Source organism: Cherax quadricarinatus, chromosome 27 (genome assembly GCF_038502225.1).
Source record: "Cherax quadricarinatus isolate ZL_2023a chromosome 27, ASM3850222v1, whole genome shotgun sequence".
Classification (NCBI taxonomy): domain Eukaryota; kingdom Metazoa; phylum Arthropoda; class Malacostraca; order Decapoda; family Parastacidae; genus Cherax; species Cherax quadricarinatus.
The window spans coordinates 11,989,984-12,012,589 of NC_091318.1; the positions used below are offsets into that span (position 1 = coordinate 11,989,984).

The 22,606-nt window shown below is 39.6% G+C and overlaps 1 protein-coding gene across 1 annotated transcript in view; it reads right to left on the bottom strand.

Moving 5' to 3' along the window:
• Positions 1–17,843, bottom strand: part of Rab18 (RAS oncogene family member Rab18) — a gene marked incomplete at its 5' end in the record, with an annotated part of 28,692 nt that extends 10,849 nt beyond the window's left edge. The window contains 1 exon segment of the mRNA XM_070089007.1: positions 17,652–17,843. Within this exon segment, the coding sequence (XP_069945108.1) occupies positions 17,652–17,843 (192 nt within the window).
• Positions 17,844–22,606: the final 4,763 nt, after the last annotated feature.

The window sequence follows — 22,606 nt, forward strand, 5'->3', positions numbered from 1 at the left end:
GTCAAGAAAGACAGAAAGAGAGAGAAGACAAACAGGAGCGTGATAGACTTGATCGTGAGGAGAGAGCTAAAGTATGTGAGGAACAAGCTAAAATACAGGAGGAACAAGCTAAAATACAGGAGGAACAAGCTAAAATATGTGAGGAACAAGTTAGATTAAGAGAGCTTGAGGAAAGAGCAAAAGATAGAGAACATGAGTTAAGAGAAAGAGAAAAAGATTGCGAGGTAGAGAAATCTCGCCTTGAATTAGAGAATAAAAAGTTATCTTTTACACAACAACAATTAGAGGAAGGAGTAACTGAACATCATGCAGCTAGTGCACCTCCCTTCACAGAGGGTGAAGACATTACTTCATACATTATCAGGTTTGAAAATACCGCTACCCTCTGTGAATGGCCTGCTGACACCTGGGCTACCAGGTTAGGAATGTTATTTTCTGGTACAGCTTTGAATATCTATGCAACTTTGTCGCAGGATATCATATGTAATTATAACCTACTGAAGAAGGCAATCCTTAAAGCATATCGAAAAACCACAAATTCTTATAGGAAAGATATCAGGTATGCCACCTTACAGCATGGCCAAAACTTTCAGCAGTTACAGGTAACGCTCTTTCATTTGTTCGACTTTTGGATAGAGAGTTCAGGAATTGATCACAGTTATGAATCTCTTAGAGACTTCATGGTTGCTGACCAGTTCCTGACAGCTCTTCCCCACCAAATACGAACGTTCATTAGAGAACGTAACCTGATTAAAGCTGAGGAAGTTGCTGAGGCTCACAATTCCTATAAAGACCTAAAGGGATCGAACCTTAAGGGCAATGGTTCACCTGAACCAAAGATTAAGAAGCCTACAGTAGAAACAAAGTCACCAGCTATTATACCAACATGTCATCGGTGTGGTGGTATCGGCCCAGATTGTCCTTCCAAGAAAATAGAGAAAGTTGGTAGATGTTTTGTTGATGGTAATGACCAAGCACCCTTCTGTTCAGGAGCAGTTAATGGTATAAAAGTCTCAGACATATTACGTGACACTGGATGTACGTGCATCGTAATTTCGGACAAACTGTTCCCTTACTTTAAAACCTCTCGTGTGTCCTCTATTCTTTCAGATTACTTGGGTCGTGAAAATACTTTCCCTACAATACGTTGTTACTTGAAAACTAAATGGTTCACCGGTTGGACTAATGTGGTACTAGCCCCAATTACTTGTTCTATAATAGTGGGTAACATTAAAGGTGCCGTTCTTCCTTCAGAGACGGATCTTTCGTCACTACCCATGGATCTAAGTTTTCCAGCTCCTCTTCCTTGCAAAATAAGCCCCTTAACAATTCCGCACCAGAAGCTGCATTGTCTCGTACTGTTCATTTGGGGGTGGAAACAGATGATACTGCTCTCGATAGTGAGGTAGCAGGATCACCTGTCCACTTGTCAGGTGAAAGTAAGGGTATTGCCTCTGGCACTCTCAATGTCTTAACTAGGGCTCAGACCATAACCCTGGCTTCTCCTACCTCTTCTCCCACCATAAGCCCTTTTATTTTCCCAGATTTTATGTCCAAGGATTACTTTGTCAATATACAGCGCGATTGCCCTTCAATTCAGGATTGTCATAATCAAGCTTTTAACAACAAAGTTATCCACGGGAGATACGTATCTCATAAGTTTGAATATATTAATGGTATCTTATATAAATCTCATTCTTCAGCGATAGATTATTCCCTCCTTGTTGTTCCTAAACCATGTCGAGAGACTGTTCTTCAAATGGCTCATGATTTGCCAGTGACCAAACACATGGCCCATCGTAAGACGTGGCATAAACTCAAGCACACTTATTTTTGGCCAAGCATGCACTTAAAGGTTACAAAGAAGTATAGTTCTTGCAATAGGAGTCAGGTGCTTGCTGCACAAAATACACACACCCCTAGTTCCTGTATATTTATTAAATCTAAAACTTCCCTATTGCAGAAACGAGATACTCCACCATAGAAAAGGAATGTTTGGCCCTTGTATGGGGTATCTCCAAATTTAAATTTTATTTACTGGGAAAAGAATTTATTTTAGAAATGGATCACAAACCTTTGATATACCTAGAAACTTTTAAAGGAACCAACAGTCGCCTCTTAAGGTGGACATTGGCACTCCAAGCTTTTAAGTTTCATATTGTGTATATCAATGGTTCATCCAATTATTTCTCTGACTGGTTAAGTCATGACAGTTAGTAGATTTGTTGCCTTACGTGACTTCATATTAGAACTTTTTCCTCGCCTATTCTTCTTATACTCCTTGACTTTAAGTCTTGGTATGGGGGAGTGTGAGGGAAAAGTTCAACAGATAGGAGTAGCGAGCGAGTATATGATAACAATAGTTTGATTGCCGGCTGCTTGTTAAGGTAGGGTCAGTCTAGCTCCCGCTATCTCCCCCCCCCTTTTCTCCCCACCCCGAAAGGTGACGTGTGGGGCTCCGGCCAAACAGTAATCACTCGACTCACAGCTCCCAGCACAACTGTAAGTAAAAGCCCCTGCTCCTATTCTAGTGGATACTGGTTGAAAGCTTCACTTTTGACCAATAATGAACTTAGTCCTTTCAGTTTTAACCCCTTCAGGGTCCAAGGCCGAAATCTGAAGTGGTGCACCAGTGTCCAAGAAATTTTGAAAAAAAAAAAAAAAAAAAATTCCTTACAGAATTAAAGAGCATATTTTTGTGAAGGTAATAAGACAAAAAAAAATTTCTGATCAGTACTTACCGAGATACAGTGCCAAGAAGTTTGTCCAAAATGATGTGGTGGCGGCAACATCAACGAATTCCACATATGCGCATTACTTTATTTAGCAGTTTTTGTAGTTTTTTCTTTTCTTACTAACATTTGGGGCCTGAGAGACCAATACTGTATATAATGTATATATATAAACTCACTGTATTGAACACAATAACTGCACTAAAGTTATTATCATATTATTGTTTACCACTGTTGTTTATTACAATAAACATGCACAAATCTTGTATAATACTAATGTTCTATCATATATTTACATATTTACAATCACTGGATATGGTTTTAGAACTGCTGGAGCTTGTGGAACTCCTTGAAACAAGGCACCATACACAGAGGCACCTTACATTCCTCACACATAAACCGAGTGCCTTTGCGTCTTTGTTGCCGTCGTTTTGTTTGTGCACAGACAATGCATCTCTTCTGAGCAAATTTCTTCTGAGTTGAAGGAAGCTGTATTATGAAATGATCACCTTCCCTCCTCAAACGCTTGGGTATATCCTGAGTAATTCGAGGACCTTGTTGTATAGCAGGTGTTCTTACCTGGTACTTCATTATGAGTTGTCTGACAACAGACAAACAAAATTCACCATATGGTGGTCTGTTGCCAGTCTTTATTTGGTACATATTACAGTGGTCCCTCAATAATCGTCCGGCCTGAAAGTCGTCCATTTCGGAAATACAGTGGACCCCCGCATAACGATTACCTCCGAATGCGACCAATTATGTAAGTGTATTTATGTAAGTGCGTTTGTACGTGTATGTTTGGGGGTCTGAAATGGACTAATCTACTTCACAATATTTCTTATGGGAACAAATTCGGTCAGTACTGGCACCTGAACATACTTCTGGAGTGAAAAAATATCGTTAACCGGGGGTCCACTGTAGTCCTGTTTTTTCGTCAAAATATTGGCTCGCAAATGGTCCGGTAACTCGCTAATAGTCCTAATAGTCCTTCGTCCCGGACGCGTACTCACGCTCTGAGCTGCCTCGGCCTTTCCTTCCCAGCCAGTGTGCCATTGTTTACCAGTGAGTGACAGTCCCCTCACATGCTCCTACGAAATATTTCATAACATTCCATTGATTTTAGTGCTTGCAAGTGCTAAATAAGCTACCATGGCTCCAAATAAAGCTTCTAGTGCCAGCCCTTTGGTAAAGAATGTGAGAAACACATAATTTATGAAAAAGTTTGTAGAAAAATACAAAGATGGTGGTGGTAGAGTGGAAGCAGTTGTGTTAGTGGTTGATGAACATAAGAAAGGAGGATCACTGCAGCAGGCCTGTTGGCCCATGCTCGGCAGGTCCTTTACAATTCATCCCACTAACGAAACATTTTCCCAACCCAGTCCTCAGTGCTGCCCAAGAAATAAGCTCTGATAACTCTATCCACTCATTTGCAAGTCTCAAATGAGTGGATAGAGTTATCAGAGCTTATTTCTTGGGTAGCACTGAGGACTGGGTTGGGAAAATGTTTCTTTAGTGGGATGAATTGTAAAGGACCTGCCGAGCATGGGCCAACAGGCCTGCTGCAGTGATCCTCCTTTCTTATGTTCTTATGTTCATCAACCACTATCACAACTGCTTCCACTCTACCACCACCATCTTTGTATTTTTCTACAAACTTTTTCATAAATAATGTGTTTCTCACATTCTTTACCAAAGGGCTGGCACTAGAAGCTTTCTTTGGTGGTAGTGATGGTGGTAGAAGGTAGTAGTGATGGTGGTAGAAGGTAGTAGTGATGGTGGTAGAAGGTAGTAGTGATGGTGGTAACAGTTGTAATAGTGGTAGAAGGTCGTAGTGATGGTGGTAGTGGGTTCCTTCTTTAGTGATTCAGTGATTCTACCAACTCCTCCAATGTTGAACATTAAAATGGTATAAAATACCGACAGATTGTTAGGTAAGACACATGCAACAGTTAGGTATCTTTATTTCGAAACGTTTCGCCTACACAGTAGGCTTCTTCAGTCGAGTACAGAAAAGTTGATAGAAGCAGAAGAGACTTGAAGACGATGTAATCAGTCCATCACCCTTAAAGTTTTGAGGTGGTCAGTCCCTCAGTCTGGAGAAGAGCATTGTTCCAAAGTTTGAAACAATATGGAGTTGAAGTGACAGGATGGAGCCTTATATAGCGCCAGGAGGTGAGACATAGGTCACTAGTAGAACGCAGATGTTGGGAGGCCAGGTCCCTCTCAAATCCAGCCGTTCTCACTAGTAGAGGTAGTCGAAGTTGATTCCAGGTCTGTACCAAGATACCCTTGTGTTGCAGTGTCTGACAGATTGAACATTAAAATGGTATATGTGTCTTACCTAACAATCTGTCGGTATTTTATACCATTTTAATGTTCAATCTGTCAGACACTGCAACACAAGGGTATCTTGGTACAGACCTGGAATCAACTTCGACTACCTCTACTAGTGAGAACGGCTGGATTTGAGAGGGACCTGGCCTCCCAACATCTGCGTTCTACTAGTGACCTATATCTCACCTGGTGCTATATAAGGCTCCATCCTGTCACTTCAACTCCATATTGTTTCAAACTTTGGAACAATGCTCTTCTCCAGACTGAGGGACTGACCACCTCAAAACTTTAAGGGTGATGGACTGATTACATCGTCTTCAAGTCTCTTCTGCTTCTATCAACTTTTCTGTACTCGACTGAAGAAGCCTACTGTGTAGGCGAAACGTTTCGAAATAAAGATACCTAACTGTTGCATATGTGTCTATCCTCCAATGTTGTTGGAGTTATATAGGGCTACAAGAACCACCGCCGACTCAGCTGCTGCTTCACCACCATTATGGACGGCTTACACTCAGTGGCCCTTATATACCCAACAACAACACAACACAACACCTCTCGTGACATACGCAATGACTTATTTTATTCATTCAAGAGTATATTCCATGTTTCTATGTTATTAATATTGTTTATTATGTCATATTAGTTGAATTGTGATAGATAAATAAGCCATAGAGTTGATATTAGTGTCATATTCTCCAACAATAAACTTGCCATCCCTCCCTCACACAAACAAATAGCCAATAAGAACATAACAATGGAAGAACACTGCAGGTCTACTGGCCCATACAAGGCAGGTCCTTATCAAAATGACCTCCACCCAAAGCTACCCAAGAATTTACTCCCGTACCCAATGACACAAATCAAACTCAGCTCCTCCAACTCGTATATTTGTCCAATCTCTTCTTAAAACTACCCAAGGTCCTAGCCTTGATCACCCTACTGGTAAGTGTGATGTTAAATAAGAACTTAAGAAAGTAGGAACACTGGAACAGGCCTGCTGGCCCATACTAGGCCGTTCCTTCACAAATCCAACCCACTAACAGAACAAATGCTACCCAAGCAATAAACTCAGGTGCAAGTCCGACTCAAATCCAACCCCTCTCACTCGTGTATTTATCCAGCCTAAATTTGAAACTACCTAAGCCATAGCTTTTAGAACATTGGAAAGGAGGAACACTGCAATAAGCCTGTTGGCCCATACTAGGCCGGTCCTTCACAAATCCAACCCACTAACAGAACAAATGCTACCCAAGCAATAAGCTCAGGTGCAAGTCCGACTCAAATCCAACCCCTCTCACTCGTGTATTTATCCAACCTAAATTTGAAACTACCCAATGTTTTAGCTTCGATCACCCTACTAGGCAGACCATTCCACTCATCAACTACCCCTATTACCAATGTTCATTTATACATTTTATTAGTGCCCTAGAGTCCTTATGGAGGGGGATTCCCCTTCCAAATAACCTCTCTTCCCTCTCTCCTCCTCCCTGTCTTCCATTCATCAATAACAGCCTTCAATAAACTTAACTGTCATGTTGAATGTTCATTCTTTTGTGCATGTAAATCTATCTTTTAGGTAAAAAAAAAAAAAATTTTGTTGATACTTCTAGGTGTCTGGAACGAATTAATTGGATTTACATTATTTCTTATGGGGAAAATTGATTCGAAAATCGTTCATTTCGATAATAGTCCCACTTCCAGGAACGGATTATGGACGATTATTGAGGGACCACTGTATATGCATTGAGCATTGAAATGTCCATGAGATGGAAGAAAAGTTTCATGTACCACTTGTAACTCTTACGAACACAATCAACAAAACCAATCTGCATGTCACATTTGTCAATCAAGCACATGTTTTGTGTATAATCAATCACTGTCACTGGTTTTCGAATACGTTCATTAGTCACTCGATCAACTTTGCCACTGTCTTGCATTTCATTACGGTGAATGGTTGTCAACAATGTGACATCTTGTTTGTCATGCCACCGTAATGCCATGATGTCATTGGCAGTAAACACCTGCACGTCATCACCACGAGCACCTGCGTTGAGACTGGGCATATGTTTACGATTAGAACGCACTGTGCCACACACATGGCTTGTTCACTCGCATGAAATCACTGAGTAATGGGCTTGTGTACCAGTTATCGGTATATAATGTATGCCCCTTACCAAGATAAGGTTGCACATGTGTCTCACTACGTCACCCAAGATACCCAATAACATCTTGGTATCTTTCAATGTTTTACTTCCCGTGTATACAACAATATCCAACACCAGGCCACTGTCACAGTCACAGAGTACAAACAGTTTTATACCAAAGCGTTTCCTCTTGCTCGGTATATACTGCTTGAATGACAGTCTACCTTTGAACAAAATCAAAGACTCGTCAATTACAAGATTCTTGAATGGATAAAAGTATATGCTGAACATTTGTTTGAGATACATAAAAACATTTCAAATCTTGTGTAACCTGTCACTTCTGTCAGACCTGGTTTTGTCAGAGAAGTGCAACATACGTAACAGTAAGATAAACCTGTTCACTGGGATGATTTCACTGAAGACCGGGGTAGAAATTAGCCGATCTGTGGACCAGTATGCTTTTATATTAAGCTTATAGACATGAGGCATAAGCATTATTGTTGCAAAAAGCAAATACATTTCTGCAACAGTCGTCTCTTTCCACCTGTGTAGTCTTGACTGTGGTGATATGATCATATTTGCCATGGTGTACTCAAAATACTTATTACTTTCCCTGACAATAGTTTCCATCAATGGCTGGTCAAAGAATAATTCAAAGAATTCCAGTTAATTGGCCGTGGTTCCAAGGGGACAAGTAGGTAGAATTCCACTTTGAGAGTCATCAAAGTTGTGGGGCTAGGGAACAAAATTAGGATTTTGCTGCCAATCCCAGATATGGTTTGCTGGTGGATACTGGACATCATAGGCTGGTTGTGCGGGTGGTTGTGGTTGTGGTGGGCTGGTGGCTGACGCTCCGCTTTGTCCTTGAACTGAGGAGTCAGCAGTTTGGGTCCCAGCCTGGGCTGGCGAGTCACGCATGGCAGTGCCACTACCATCACCACTACCACCATCTACTGATGCCTGTGGTCTATCCATGCCAAGTGTAGCCACATCATCCTCACTATCACTATCTAAACCTGGTGTAGGGCCACGGGATGTACTCAGTCCCCTGGGCACAGTGTAGGGTACACTACCCGAGCGCATGCGGCGGCGTACATACCGACGCTTCACTGGTGAATATGATTCCTCACTATCACTACTCGAATGATCGTCAAGCGCAATAAAATCACAATCCACGTCACTATCATCATCATTACTGAAGTCAGAGGCCTGGCCACGCGAAAATATTAGTTTTCTCTTGCGTTGAGGTACAACCGACCGTGAGTCACAAGTGCCCACACCAGAGGTAGAAGGTTGAGGATCGTCAGGGTTTTCTGCACTATTATCGATATCCTGGTCATTCCTTTCGGTCACTAACTGATCAAAGCCATAGAATTCGTCTTCATTTCCACTTTCATCAGTGTCAGAACTATCAGATAGGAAGAGGAGAGTCCCAATTTTCCGGGGAGTGAGAGCTGACTTGCGACGAGGCATGGTGAACAAGGGTAACTGAGCTGGCATTCCCACAATGCTTTGCGGGCACCTAGATTTTTTGTTTATGGCGCATACCCACCACGCAGACCCATTCTCTCACATGTAGGCCTATGAGCGCTTTCGCGTTAAATTTGACGGCGCTAGAACTTTGGCGTAGATCTACGGTTTGGACACTCAACGTGAAGCCGTAGATCTACAGGATGGACCCTGAAAGGGTTAAGCTCCACATGGGACTTTTAGATAATCACCACCTTTTTTTAAGTATCTTGCACTTATCATGGAGTGATTTTTTAAGCAGTGGGTAACCTGTCTCTCTTTCCAGCTTGGAATGACAGCTCGGGTCACCTGCCAACCAACGAGAAGTGTTGAAGAAGACGGACTGAAACCGGTCTTGGGACATCACTTTATGATCTACCTACCTGATTAATTGTACAGGACACTATCCCTCATCTTTGTAGTGGTAAAGAACCTGCGTTCCTGTCATCGGGACTGACTATTCAAGGCTATAGACTCTGTGAAGAACTAGTCGTTGGGTTGTCACTCAACACCTGTGACCCTCCCCCCCATCATCATCATCATCATCAATGGCTACAATTTCTACAAGACGGTGTCAACATCAACCAGACACCCCAGTTTACTTGTACATATTAGCGTTGAATTCAAATGGCAATTTTTCATTTCATTTTTCTTTCAAGTAGGATACACCTTCATATTTCAATGTTTTATCTTTGTATTACTAAATAATAAAGTGTTTATCTTTGTGAATTATTATTTCTTTTTCTATTCATTAATTTTCCTGAGGAGGAGCCAGCCTTGGTAATACAGTGGACCCCCACATAGCGACTTTAATCCGTGCAAGAGGGCTGATTGTTATGCGAAATGTTCGGTATGCGAATGAATTTTCCCCATAAGAAATAATGGAAATCAAATTAATCCGTGCAAGACACCCAAAAGTATGAAAAAAAAATTTTTTACCACATGAAATATACATTTTCCTACACACAAAGAGAAGGATACATGCACAATAGTAGAGTAGTACATGCACAATATATATTGTGCATGTACTACTCTACTAAATGAAGAATAAATGACACTTACCTTTATTGAAGATGCAGCAATGACTGATGAGAAACTGTGTCCTGGGAGTGCCTTTTCCTCCTGAGTACTGTAGGTCCTGTTTGGCATTTTCTTCCAGAACAGGCCTTATCACACTGTGTATGCCACTACGATTCTTAAATCTCTCAAACCAACCTTTGCTGGCTTTAAATTCACCAATATGAGCACTAGTTCCAGGCATTTTTCCCTGTTCACCTGGGTGTTAGTCGACTGGTGTGGGTTGCATCCTGGGAGACAAGATTAAGCACCCCAATGGAAATAAGTTACAGTCTTCGATGACACTGACATTTTTGGGTTATCCTGGGTGGCAAATCCTCTGGGGTTAATTGTTTCTTGGTATTCTCAATAAGCCACACCAACAACAGTGCTACAGCAGCAGCAGCAGCAGCTGAAGGTGGTACAGCAGCAACAGACGATGCTACAGCAGCAACAGACGATGCTACAGCAGCAGCAGACGATGCTACAGCAGCAGCAGACGATGCTACAGCAGCAGCAGACGATGCTACAGCAGCAGCAGACGATGCTACAGCAGCAGCAGACGATGCTACAGCAGCAGCAGACGATGCTACAGCAGCAGCAGACGATGCTACAGCAGCAGCAGACGATGCTACAGGAGCAGCAGACGATGCTACAGCAGCAGCAGACGATGCTACAGCAGCAGCAGACGATGCTACAGGAGCAGCAGACGATGCTACAGGAGCAGCAGACGATGCTACAGCAGCAGCAGACGATGCTACAGCAGCAGCAGACGATGCTACAGCAGCAGCAGACGATGCTACAGCAGCAGCAGACGATGCTACAGCAGCAGCAGCAGCTGACGGTGGTACAACAGCAGCAGCAGCAGCTGACAGTGCAGCAGCAGCTGATGGTGGTACAACAGCAGCAGCAGCTGTACCACCAATAGTAGCGATGGTTGATTGGGGTTTATTATACAACCTGGCCAGCTCGGAGACACGCACTCCACTTTCATACTTATCAATGATCTTTTTCTTCATCTCTATAGTAATTCTCACCCTTATTGCTGTAGGGTTGGCACTAGAAGCTTTCTTGGGGCCCATGGTCACTTATTTTCCAGAAAAAAATCACCAAAAACACTGTAATAATACGAAATGTTCCGATTGTATGCTTGGATGTTACCGCAGAGGCTGGCTGGTAAACAATGCCACCGGCGGAACATGTGAGCGTGGCTCAGGCCGCACATTGGACGCATCTCGGACGAAGAGCGGTGAGCGGGTTTTTGGGCGGTATGCGAGGCAAAATTTTTGCGAAAAAAGCGAGCGGTATGCGGATTGTACGGTATGCGATGCGTGCGGTATGCGGGGGTCCACTGTACTGTCTGAAGTTGTTACAGGGCTGAGTAAGCCTTCACAGTCACCAAATTTAAAAAAAAAAAAAAAAAATTCTTATGAAAAGATAGAGAATCTTTTCCCGATCATAACGACACCAAAAGTATGAAATTTGATGGAAAACTTACGGAATTATGCTCTCGCGAAATTGGCGGTCTCGACGATGTTTACGCATCGGCAATTTTGCCCACTATGAGCCCTATTTTCGGCCAATTCCAATGTACTAGTCAACAAATATCATAACTATTTCACTAGAACTCCATTTTTTCTATTGAATGGGTACAAGAAATCACTCATTTACTGATTTCAACTACCCAATAAAGTGGTCAGAATTCACACAAATTTCAAAAGATGCCAATTTCCGAATAGGGTCCAGAATAAACAAGAAAGACATTCCTGGCACTAAAATAATATTTCCTCTGTTCATTAGTCATGTCCCCATGCCCCTCTTACATTCTTTTGCTTTCCACTTTGAATTTTTATTCTCACAAAAAATTGAAGATTTAGTTATGCAGACTACTGCATTAGTGTAGAAATGGTATAAATAATACAGCACTTGTGAAAGAATATTACGCTCACCAGTTGATGTGTATTGGACGCGTAGCACGATTTGTTTACTTTTGAACTTTGGTAAAAATCGAACATTTCTGCTAATTTGAGCTCAATTTCAAGGTACTTTTCATTGTAAAACCAGTCAAAATCATCTCAATTTCTGTAATATGTCTTCCATTCTATAAAATGAGACCAGGAAAACTAGAAGACAACAATAAATACCATACGAAAATACAGTGCAAAGTCGCTGTTTTAATCCAAAAACACCGTCAAAGTTTTTTTTTCTCATTACGCACTGTGTGCTGCAGGATTTTTTTATACTGCGCATACTGACTACATAGACCCATTCTTTCATATGTAGGCCTACCAGCTTTCTCTCACTAGATCTGAGGGCGCTAGAATTTAGGCGTACTAGTACGTCAAAAACCCTGGTGCGTAAGCCGTACTAGTACGTCCGAAACCCTGAAAGGGTTAACCATGGAACCCAAGAAGAATACTAGTGATGCTGGAAGTCCCAAGAAGGATAAACAAGAATTAATAGTGATATTAAAGAAAGTGGAAGTATAAGATGTACTGGACAGTAATATATTAGATGTACTGTACAGTAGTATCAGATGTAGTGTACAGCAGTATCAGATGTACTGTACAGTAGTATCAGATGTACTGTACTGTACAGTAGTATCAGATGTACTGTACTGCACAGTAATATCAGATGTACTGTACTGGACAGCAGTATTAACCCTTTCAGGGTCCGTCCCGTAGATCTACGGCTTTGCGTTCAGTGTCCAAACCGTAGATCTACGTCATGAGCTCAGCTCACTCTGATAAACTGTGAGTGGTACACTTGGGCCTAGATATGAGAGAATACATCTATGTGGTATGTGTGCACCACTTAAAACAAATCCTGCAGCACACTGTGTATAATGAGAGAAAAAAACTGAAACCAAGATTTTCGATTAAAACAGCAACTTTGCAGTGTTTTTTCGTATGTGTTTTATAGTTGTATTTGCAATTTCTTGGTCTCATTTGATAGAATGGAAGACATATTACAGAAATAGAGATGATTTTGATTGGTTTTAGCACCGGAAATGGCTTGAAACTGAGCTCAAAGTAGCGGAAATGTTAAATTTTTGTCGATGTTCAAGAGTAAACAAACGACCTCACACGTCTAATACATGCCAGCTGGTGGATCTAATACACATTCACAAATGTGGTGATGATATTTATACAATTATTACAATATTGCATAACAGTAAATCTTCTATTTTTTGGTGTGAATAAAAATTCATTATGTAAATAAATAAAAATGGGATTTATTTGTAAAGCCTCAAAACGTAACTAATGAACCGAGGAAATGTTAGTTTAGTGCCAGGAATGCCTACATTGTTTATTCTGGATGCTATTTGGAAATTGGAATATTTTGAACTTTGTGTTAAATTGGCCAAATTACCAATTTCCGATCACTTTATTTTGTAGTTGAAACAGTTGACTTGGCGATTTCTTGTGCTCAATCGATAGAATAGAAGTAATACTAGTAAAATAGCTAAGAATTTGGTCGACTGGAATGATGTAATTGGCCTAAAATGGAAGTCAAAGTCGGCAAAATCGCCGATTCGTAAATATCGCTGACACATCAAAATTCGCGAGAGCATAATTTCGTCAATTTTCCATCAAATTTCGTACTTTTTGTTTTATTACCTTCACAAAAAGATTCTCTACCATTTCATAAGAAAAAATAACAATTTTTTTTTGGAAAATTCTTGGACACTGGTGCGTGACTTCAGATTTTGGCCTTGGACCCTGAAAGGGTTAAATGTACTGTACTGTACAGTAGTATCAGATGTACTGTACTGTACAGTAGTATCAGATGTACTGTACTGTACAGCAGTATAAGATGTACTGTACTGTACAGCAGTATCAGATATACTGTACTGTACATTAGTATCAGATGTACTGTACTGTACAGTAGTATCAGATGTACTGTACTGTACAGCAGTATCAGATGTACTATACTGCACAGCAGTATCAGATGTACTGTACAGCAGTATCAGATGTACTGTACAGTAGTATCAGATGTACTGTACTGTACAGTAGCATCAGATGTACTGTACTGTACAGTAGTATCAGATGTACTGTACTGTACAGCAGTATCAGATGTACTGTACTGTACAGTAGTATCAGATGTACTGTACTGTACAGCAGTATCAGATGTACTGTACTGTACAGCAGTATCAGATGTACTGTACTGTACAGTAGTATCAGATGTACTGTACTGTACAGTAGTATCAGATGTACTGTACTGTACAGTAGTATCAGATGTACTGTACTGTACAGTAGTATCAGATGTACTGTACTGTACAGTAGTATCAGATGTACTGTACAGTAGTATCAGATGTACTGTACTGTACAGTAGTATCAGATGTACTGTACAGTAGTATCAGATGTACTGTACAGTAGTATCAGATGTACTGTACTGTACAGTAGTATCAGATGTACTGTACTGTACAGTAATATCAGATGTACAGTACTGTACAGTAGTATCAGATGTACTGTACAGTAGTATCAGATGTACTGTACAGTAGTATCAGATGTACTGTACAGTAGTATCAGATGTACTGTACAGTAGTATCAGATGTGCTGTACTGTACAGTAGTATCAGATGTACTGTACTGTACAGTAGTATCAGATGTACTGTACAGTAGTATCAGATGTACTGTACTGTACAGTAGTATCAGATGTACTGTACTGTACAGTAGTATCAGATGTACTGTACTGTACAGTAGTATCAGATGTACTGTACTGTACAGTAGTATCAGATGTACTGTACAGTAGTATCAGATGTACTGTACAGTAGTATCAGATGTACTGTACAGTAGTATCAGATGTACTGTACTGTACAGTAGTATCAGATGTACTGTACTGTACAGTAGTATCAGATGTACTGTACTGTACAGTAGTATCAGATGTACTGTACAGTAGTATCAGATGTACTGTACAGTAGTATCAGATGTACTGTACTGTATAGTAATATCAGATGTACTGTACTGTATAGTAGTATCAGATGTACTGTACTGTATAGTAGTATCAGATGTACTGTACTGCACAGTAATATCAGATGTACTGTACTGGACAGCAGTATTAACCCTTTCAGGGTCCGTCCCGTAGATCTACGGCTTTGCGTTCAGTGTCCAAACCGTAGATCTACGTCATGAGCTCAGCTCACTCTGATAAACTGTGAGTGGTACACTTGGGCCTAGATATGAGAGAATACATCTATGTGGTATGTGTGCACCACTTAAAACAAATCCTGCAGCACACTGTGTATAATGAGAGAAAAAAACTGAAACCAAGATTTTCGATTAAAACAGCAACTTTGCAGTGTTTTTTCGTATGTGTTTTATAGTTGTATTTGCAATTTCTTGGTCTCATTTGATAGAATGGAAGACATATTACAGAAATAGAGATGATTTTGATTGGTTTTAGCACCGGAAATGGCTTGAAACTGAGCTCAAAGTAGCGGAAATGTTAAATTTTTGTCGATGTTCAAGAGTAAACAAACGACCTCACACGTCTAATACATGCCAGCTGGTGGATCTAATACACATTCACAAATGTGGTGATGATATTTATACAATTATTACAATATTGCATAACAGTAAATCTTCTATTTTTTGGTGTGAATAAAAATTCATTATGTAAATAAATAAAAATGGGATTTATTTGTAAAGCCTCAAAACGTAACTAATGAACCGAGGAAATGTTAGTTTAGTGCCAGGAATGCCTACATTGTTTATTCTGGATGCTATTTGGAAATTGGAATATTTTGAACTTTGTGTTAAATTGGCCAAATTACCAATTTCCGATCACTTTATTTTGTAGTTGAAACAGTTGACTTGGCGATTTCTTGTGCTCAATCGATAGAATAGAAGTAATACTAGTAAAATAGCTAAGAATTTGGTCGACTGGAATGATGTAATTGGCCTAAAATGGAAGTCAAAGTCGGCAAAATCGCCGATTCGTAAATATCGCTGACACATCAAAATTCGCGAGAGCATAATTTCGTCAATTTTCCATCAAATTTCGTACTTTTTGTTTTATTACCTTCACAAAAAGATTCTCTACCATTTCATAAGAAAAAATAACAATTTTTTTTTGGAAAATTCTTGGACACTGGTGCGTGACTTCAGATTTTGGCCTTGGACCCTGAAAGGGTTAAATGTACTGTACTGTACAGTAGTATCAGATGTACTGTACTGTACAGTAGTATCAGATGTACTGTACTGTACAGCAGTATAAGATGTACTGTACTGTACAGCAGTATCAGATATACTGTACTGTACATTAGTATCAGATGTACTGTACTGTACAGTAGTATCAGATGTACTGTACTGTACAGCAGTATCAGATGTACTATACTGCACAGCAGTATCAGATGTACTGTACAGCAGTATCAGATGTACTGTACAGTAGTATCAGATGTACTGTACTGTACAGTAGCATCAGATGTACTGTACTGTACAGTAGTATCAGATGTACTGTACTGTACAGCAGTATCAGATGTACTGTACTGTACAGTAGTATCAGATGTACTGTACTGTACAGCAGTATCAGATGTACTGTACTGTACAGCAGTATCAGATGTACTGTACTGTACAGTAGTATCAGATGTACTGTACTGTACAGTAGTATCAGATGTACTGTACTGTACAGTAGTATCAGATGTACTGTACTGTACAGTAGTATCAGATGTACTGTACTGTACAGTAGTATCAGATGTACTGTACAGTAGTATCAGATGTACTGTACTGTACAGTAGTATCAGATGTACTGTACAGTAGTATCAGATGTACTGTACAGTAGTATCAGATGTACTGTACTGTACAGTAGTATCAGATGTACTGTACTGTACAGTAATATCAGATGTACAGTACTGTACAGTAGTATCAGATGTACTGTACAGTAGTATCAGATGTACTGTACAGTAGTATCAGATGTACTGTACAGTAGTATCAGATGTACTGTACAGTAGTATCAGATGTGCTGTACTGTACAGTAGTATCAGATGTACTGTACTGTACAGTAGTATCAGATGTACTGTACAGTAGTATCAGATGTACTGTACTGTACAGTAGTATCAGATGTACTGTACTGTACAGTAGTATCAGATGTACTGTACTGTACAGTAGTATCAGATGTACTGTACTGTACAGTAGTATCAGATGTACTGTACAGTAGTATCAGATGTACTGTACAGTAGTATCAGATGTACTGTACAGTAGTATCAGATGTACTGTACTGTACAGTAGTATCAGATGTACTGTACTGTACAGTAGTATCAGATGTACTGTACTGTACAGTAGTATCAGATGTACTGTACAGTAGTATCAGATGTACTGTACAGTAGTATCAGATGTACTGTACTGTACAGTAATATCAGATGTACTGTACTGTATAGTAGTATCAGATGTACTGTACTGTATAGTAGTATCAGATGTACTGTACTGTAGTATCAGATGTACTGTACAGTAGTATCAGATGTACTGTACAGCAGTATCAGATGTACTGTATTAGATGTATTGCACTGTACAATACAGGACTTGGAGGTGGTCTACAAGTAGGTCACCATCAATCCTTTCCCAATCTTAAAATCATACAAGTCAGAAGTCAGGGCTACCAGAATGTGTGGCAAGTTACAGTAATTGTTTTTTGCCTAGTACAGTAGTAAAAAATATTTTTTAGGTTGACAGAAAAGTTAAATTTGGAGTTGACTGGAATATAACCTTATTTTTCTACTTGTAATGTTTTCACTGTATTTAAAATGATTTTGTACTGCAGGCAGATTCTCTTTAATGTACATACAATGTAAGGGTTTACTGTATGTGGAGTGTCATTTGCATAGCAAAGTAAAGCTACTTATCAAAGAAGAATAAAACAAACTCACATTAACATACCTTATCAATCTTATTACCAACTAACATCTTGACAATATCAGTTTTGGTGGAGTAGGTGTCTAATTCATTTAGCCACATATCAAGCTTAGCAAAAGTGTTCCTCTTTGTGACATCATAAACAAGAATAACTCCCTGAGCTCCTCTATAGTAACTTGGAGTTAAAGTGCGAAACCTTTCTTGCCCTGCAGTATCCTGCAAGTAAGATAAGTAATTATTATAATGCTCAAGTTTGTATCAAAGAAGCTTTCAAAAAATATAGTTAGTTAAGCATACAATAAAACTACTCAAGTTAAATGTGCAGCTTAAATACAGTGATACCCCGGGTTTCGGCTGCCCTGAGAATCGGCCGCTTTGGGTTTCAACTGCTTTTTTCGGCCAAATTTTGTCCCGAGTTTCGGCCATTGCCCCAGGTTTCAGCCGGCGCACCAGACCTGTCCGCCTGTCTGTGCAGGCATCGTGAGCCAGTCTAGCTTTGTTTATCCTTGAGTGAACATTATCCTGTGTGCTCATCCAAACATTTCACAATAAATTCCTTGTGTTTAATGCTTGTTTATTAAGTGTGACTATGAAATAAGTGAAGAAAGAAATTGTAGCAAAGTACTAAAGTAAAGGAGGAAGAGAGAGAGGAGAATGTGCCTTCTTCAGTTATACTATAATATATGTACGATACTAAAGCAGCACAAGTTGATAAAGGCTATAGCACAAGCCAGTGATAAAGTGTAGCATTAACAGTGTAGCAAGTAAGTTAAGTGATTAATCGATAGAAAAAGGACGGCACGAAACTGACTCCTCCAATGTTGCAGGAGTTATATAGGGCGACTGACAAGACTGCCGTCAATGTTGCCACCATCACCACCACTATGTAAGGCTTATCTTTCAGTGGCTCTTATACACCCAACAACAAACAACACAGCAACACTTGTTGGTTAGGGAGAGAGACATATGACATATTTTATTCACTCTAGAATATCTATCATGTTTCTATGTTATTAATATTGTTTATTATGTCATGTTAGATGAATTGTGCTAGATAATAAGCCACAGAGTTGATATTAGTGTCATATTGAAGGACTATCTTGTCCTGCCTCCAAACAAACTCTCCTGCCTCTCTTATATGCCAACAAGTGCCTTCAATAAAGGTAAAACTGATTTAAATGTTCATTTATCCATTAAAATTAGTGCTTTATATTTATTTCTCATTGTTTTCTGTATGTAAAACTATAGTATTTATTCTTTAAAAAAATGAATTTTTTGTGAATATTTTTGGGTGGAACGGATTAATTGGTTTTACATTATTTCTTATGGGAAATACTGCTTTGACTTTAGGCCGTTTTGACTTTAGGCCTAGCTCCTGGAACAGATTATGGACAAAACCTGGGGTTCCACTGTATCTGACTGTAGTCAGCTATACGCTGAGCTAGCTTTCTGGTTAACCCTTTCAGGGTCCAAGGCCCAAATCTGGAGTCACGCACCAGTGTCCAAGAATTTAAAAAAAAAAAAATTGTTATTTTTTCTTATGAAATCGTAGAGAATCTTTTTGTGAAGGTAATAAAACAAAAAGTATGAAATTTGGTAGAAAATTGACGAAATTATGCTCTCGCGAATTTTGATGTGTCAGCGATATTTACGAATCGGCGATTTTGCCAACTTTGACTCCCATTTTAGGCCAATTACATTATTCCAATCAACCAAATTCTTAGCTATTTCACTAGTATTACTTCTATTCTATCGATTGAGCACAAGAAATCGCCAAGTCAACTGTTTCAACTACAAAATAAAGTGATCGGAAATTGTTAATTTGGCCAATTTAACACAAAGTTCAAAATATTCCAATTTCAAAATAGGGTCCAGAATGAACAATGTAGGCATTCCTGGCACTAAACTAACATTTCCTCTGTTCATTAGTTATGTTTTGAGGCTTTACAAATAAATTCCATTTTGATTTTTTATTCACATAATGAATTTTTATTCACACCAAAAAATAGAAGATTTACTGTTATGCAATACTGTAATAATTGTATAAATATCATCACCATATTTGTGAATGTATATTAGACCCACCAGCTGGCGTGTATTAGATGTGTGAGGTCGTTTGTTTACTCTTGAATATCGGCAAAAATTTAACATTTCTGCTACTTTGAGCTCAGTTTCAAGCCATTTCCAGTGCTAAAACCAATCAAAATCATCTCTATTTCTGTAATATGTCTTCCATTCTATCAAATGAGACCAAGAAATCGCAAATACAACTATAAAAAACATACGAAAAAACACTGCAAAGTTGCTGTTTTAATCGAAAAATCATGATTTCATTTTTTTTCTCTCATTATACACAGTGTGCTGCAGGATCTGTTTTATGTGGTGCACACATACCACATAGATGTATTCTCTCATATCTAGGCCCAAATGTACCACTCACAGTTTATCAGAGTGAGCTGAGCTCATGGCGTAGATCTACGGTTTGGACCCTGAACGTAAAGCCGTAGATCTACGGGACGGACCTTGAAAGGGTTAACTATCTTGGTTTCTGGATAAGTTATCATAAAGTATCACTGCTAAAATACATCAGCAATATTTATAATTAAAAAAAAAAAAAAAAACTGCATGTAAAATACTGGGTAAATATTCTTAGCTAAAAATAAATGAAATTAGATACTACTTAATATTATAAGTCAGGAATGCATCTCCAATTAACCCTCTCACTGTCTCTCCTGTAGATCTGCATAACTGAAGCCATCATCACTTATGTAGATCTATGAATAAATTCGTAGCCTAAAATTTGGCCGGAGAGGTCTAGCTGTGAAAGAACAGGTCTGCGAGGTCAATGTGCACAGTATATAAAAAAAATCAGAGCTACCACACTGCACTGTGGGAACATGATCTTAGTATATCATTGTCCACCATGCCACATGGACGAAAGGCTCTCACTCCAAGGCAAATTCCATGTGTATTATTCCCAGTGACATCTCCAACAATGAGGATCTTGGATCCAAGGAGGAATCCTACGAGTTCAAACATTTATTGACAACGCGACAGTCAGGATGCCGGAAATAACACTGAAAACCCCGATGACCCACAGCCCCTAACTCAGCATGACAGATGTGTGGTACAGTGCATGGAACACGAAAACATGTGACCAAGTTCAACACAGGCATTGGTACTGGTGAGGTGCAGGTGTTTCATGCTAATGACATCATGGAATATCAGAGGCATGACAAATGTGATGAGATATTCCTGACATCATTTTTTTTTTTTTAACATGCCAGCCATTTCCCCCTGAGGTAGGGTGACCCAAAAAAGAAAAAATGCTTTCACCACCAATCACTCCATCACCATCATGCCAGTGGTGCACTGACAATACAGCTCAGATGCCCCTCCAAACTCCAATATTCCTGCCCCTCTTGCAGAGTGCAGGCACTGTACTTCCTACCTCCAGGACTCTAAGTCTGGCTAACCAGTTTCCCTGAATCCCTTCATAAACGTTACCTTGTTCACACTCCAACAGCACATCGTCATAAAAACCACTTGCCTCTACTCACTCCTATTTAATATGCTCACACATGTCTGTTAGATGTTCTAACCTCTCGCATAAAGCTTTGAAATGAAAGACATAAGAAAGATGAATTAAGAAACCAATGAGCCCATTGTAAAACCAGCTGCTGTTATAGATTACACAACCAGTATGTGTGATAGGTGTTTACTGTAGGTTGCTAATTTCTTAGTGGGGGGTTGGGTTGGGTTGGGTTGGGTTGGGCTGGGTTGGGTTGGGTTGGGTTGGGTTGGGGTGGGTTGGGTTGGGTTGGGTTGGGTTGGGTTGGGTTGGGTTGGGTTGGGTTGGGTTGGGTTGGGTTAGGTTAGGTTAGGTTAGGTTGGGTTAGGTTGGGTTGGGTTATGTTACAACAGAAAAACTATAAATATAAGATAAAAGACAATAAAATAGTCTGCTGGCAAACAAAATAACTACACACAGATCATTCATGTTTCATATGCTTTTACAACAGCACCATGTTGTCTGTGGTTAAGAGGTCTGGCTAGCGTATTGTGTTGTATACAATGGTTAGCCATATGTACCCTGTGCACGATTTTGATGTCATGAACCACAACAGTTATTAGAAAATGTAAAAAATTAGAAAACCCCAGAGAAAGTGTAAAATTTAATAAACAAACACAAAGCACATGGCAGTTGTCGATGTTATACACAGAGGGTCAGCAACCTTCAACTTCATGCCTTCATATTTCAGTAAGTATCGATGGGAAAATTCTTGTGGTGGTCTCATTACATTCACCAAAAAAATAGGCTTCTTTTTGGGAAATTTTGTTTTATAAAATAGCAACACTACCAACATGTTTAATTTTGGGGTCGTGACAGTAAGAAGGTTAAAAACAGGTATCGGTGGTAAAATAGGTTCTGAGTTCCAGGCACTTGACTTACAAACAACTTTCATGAATGCATTAACATCATAAACAGGGGGCCTACTGTAATGATGGTATGAAAATACGGAGTTATGTGCTCTATCAAGCTAGCAGCAGGTGCATACACAGGGCTTTTGCTGCTTAACAAAATCATAAGCATGGGAAGCCAATGTATGAGCAGAAAAGCTACCTGCAGGAGAGTTCTTTTAGAAGCTAGTATTTGAAATTATGTTTTATGGATGTTTGTTAACCCTTTGACTGTCGCAAGCCCCTTTCTGAAACTGTCATTCTATGTCGCAAAATTTTTGGAAAAAAAAAAAATTATTTTTTCTTATGAAATGATAGAGAATCTTTTCCCGATGGTAATGACACCAAAAGTACGAAATTTGGTCGAAAACTCATGGAATTACGCTCCCGCGAAGTTAGCAGTCTCGGCGACATATACGCATCGGCAATTTCACCGAATTTGAGCCCTGTTTTTGGCCAATTCTGTTGCTCCAGTTGACCAAACTCATAGCTATTTCTTTAGAACTCCATTTTTTCTA